The sequence below is a fragment of the Aplysia californica genome, unplaced genomic scaffold (genome assembly GCF_000002075.1).
Source record: "Aplysia californica isolate F4 #8 unplaced genomic scaffold, AplCal3.0 scaffold00010, whole genome shotgun sequence".
NCBI lineage: Eukaryota > Metazoa > Mollusca > Gastropoda > Aplysiida > Aplysiidae > Aplysia > Aplysia californica.
The window spans coordinates 1608482-1610033 of NW_004797280.1; the positions used below are offsets into that span (position 1 = coordinate 1608482).

Below are 1552 nucleotides of genomic sequence, written 5' to 3' on the forward strand. Positions count from 1 at the left end.
CTCCTCCTCCTCCTCCTCCTCCTCCTCCTCCTCCTTTTTTTCTTCTTCTTGTATTCATAAAGAGGGGGTGGGGTTTAATTTTTTGTTCGAAAGAATTATGCTGGAAACCGCATAGCACAAACAGGCATATGCATGCATCTTTTCTCATAAACGAAAAAAAGCAGTAACAACGTAAAGGCACAAGCCATTTTTCAATCGCTGCTCGTGCCAACCAATTAAGGTTACACGTGTAAAGAAAGAAATTAAACTGTACCCCCTGTCGTACTATATAAAGAGTGTATCATAGTTCCCAATGGGTGTTTTTTGTTTGTTTGTTAATTTCTGTAGTACTGTTGCATTGTCTTTTACTTGTGTTGTGTGTGTGTGGGGGGGGGGGGTTTCCTCCGTTCTCTATTTATGGTGTTATTGTTGGGATTTTAAAGATAACGTTTATATGTGCAGTTTGTTTGTTTGTTTGTATGGGGTTCTGGCTTTTTTTCTTCTTATTTTAGCTGTTGTTACGTCCACGTGTAATTGACAGCGTTGCATTCTTTGTTGGTCCCTCCAGGTGGCAACAGCGTGAAGGTTTGGGACGCGCTAGCGGGCGGAAAACTCTTGGCCACTCTGACCAACCACCACAAGACGGTCACCTCCCTTTGCTTCTGCAGCAACTACGAGCGGTTTATGTCGGCTTCGCTTGACAAGTAAGTTGTGTGTGTGTGTGTATGTTTGTCTGTCTCTCTCTCTGTCTGTCTGTCTGTCTGTCTGTCTCTCTCTCTCTCTCTCTCTCTCTCTCTCTTTCTTTCTCCCCTCTCTCTCTCTATCTCTCTCTCTCGCTCTCTCTCTCTCTATCTCTGTGTCTCTGTCTCCCCCTCTTTGTCTCTCTCATTCTCTCCCCGCCTGTCTCTATATATATGTATTTATGAATGGATGGATGAATGCATGTCTCTTATTTGTTCTTTCTCTTTGCTTAAATCATATATTTTTTAAAGTCTTGGCTTAGTTGGAGGACGGGGGGAGGGGAGGGGGCTGATCTTTTGTGCTTTTTACTTTCTTTTCCGATCGAAAGAACAAAGTAGATAAATACTGGAGATTTACTTAGCTGAGTAAGTGACGGGACAAAAGCACATCAGCTGGTGCAACGATGCGAAATAGTATACTCTGAAAAGTCATCTTTGATTTACATATTATCATGTACTTTGAGGAGCGCGCTGTATGGTTTGAGGTAAACGTTCACTAACTTTCAGCGAGTCTGTCAATTTGCCAATGCCACAACACGCAGTTTGACGTAATCAGTTACGCGCACGGCTATTGAGTCTTGAGTTTTGTCAGATTTCACGCTTGTCAAAGGTGTAAACTATTTCTTGAGGTTCTGAGTTTGTAGTTATTGTGCGACGTTTCTGTGGTTATTTTTAAGCGTCGGTCTCGTGTTTTTGCTCTGGATTTTCTCATTTGCGTTGTCTCGCTTTATTGTGGCATTAAGACTGGCGGCTGCCCCGGGGAACACCCCATGCTTTCTTTTCATGCCCGTAGCTGTCACTTACTTAAGCAGCCGGTGGAGTGTTGGGGTATG

The 1552-nt window shown here is 43.4% G+C and overlaps 1 protein-coding gene across 1 annotated transcript in view; it reads left to right on the forward strand.

The window, feature by feature from the left end:
- LOC101860064 (U3 small nucleolar RNA-associated protein 15 homolog) overlaps positions 1-1552 on the forward strand; it is a gene marked incomplete in the record, with an annotated part of 89638 nt that overhangs the window by 65261 nt on the left and 22825 nt on the right. Inside the window, 1 exon segment of the mRNA XM_013083124.2 lies at positions 548-683. Coding sequence (XP_012938578.1) covers positions 548-683 — 136 coding nt within the window.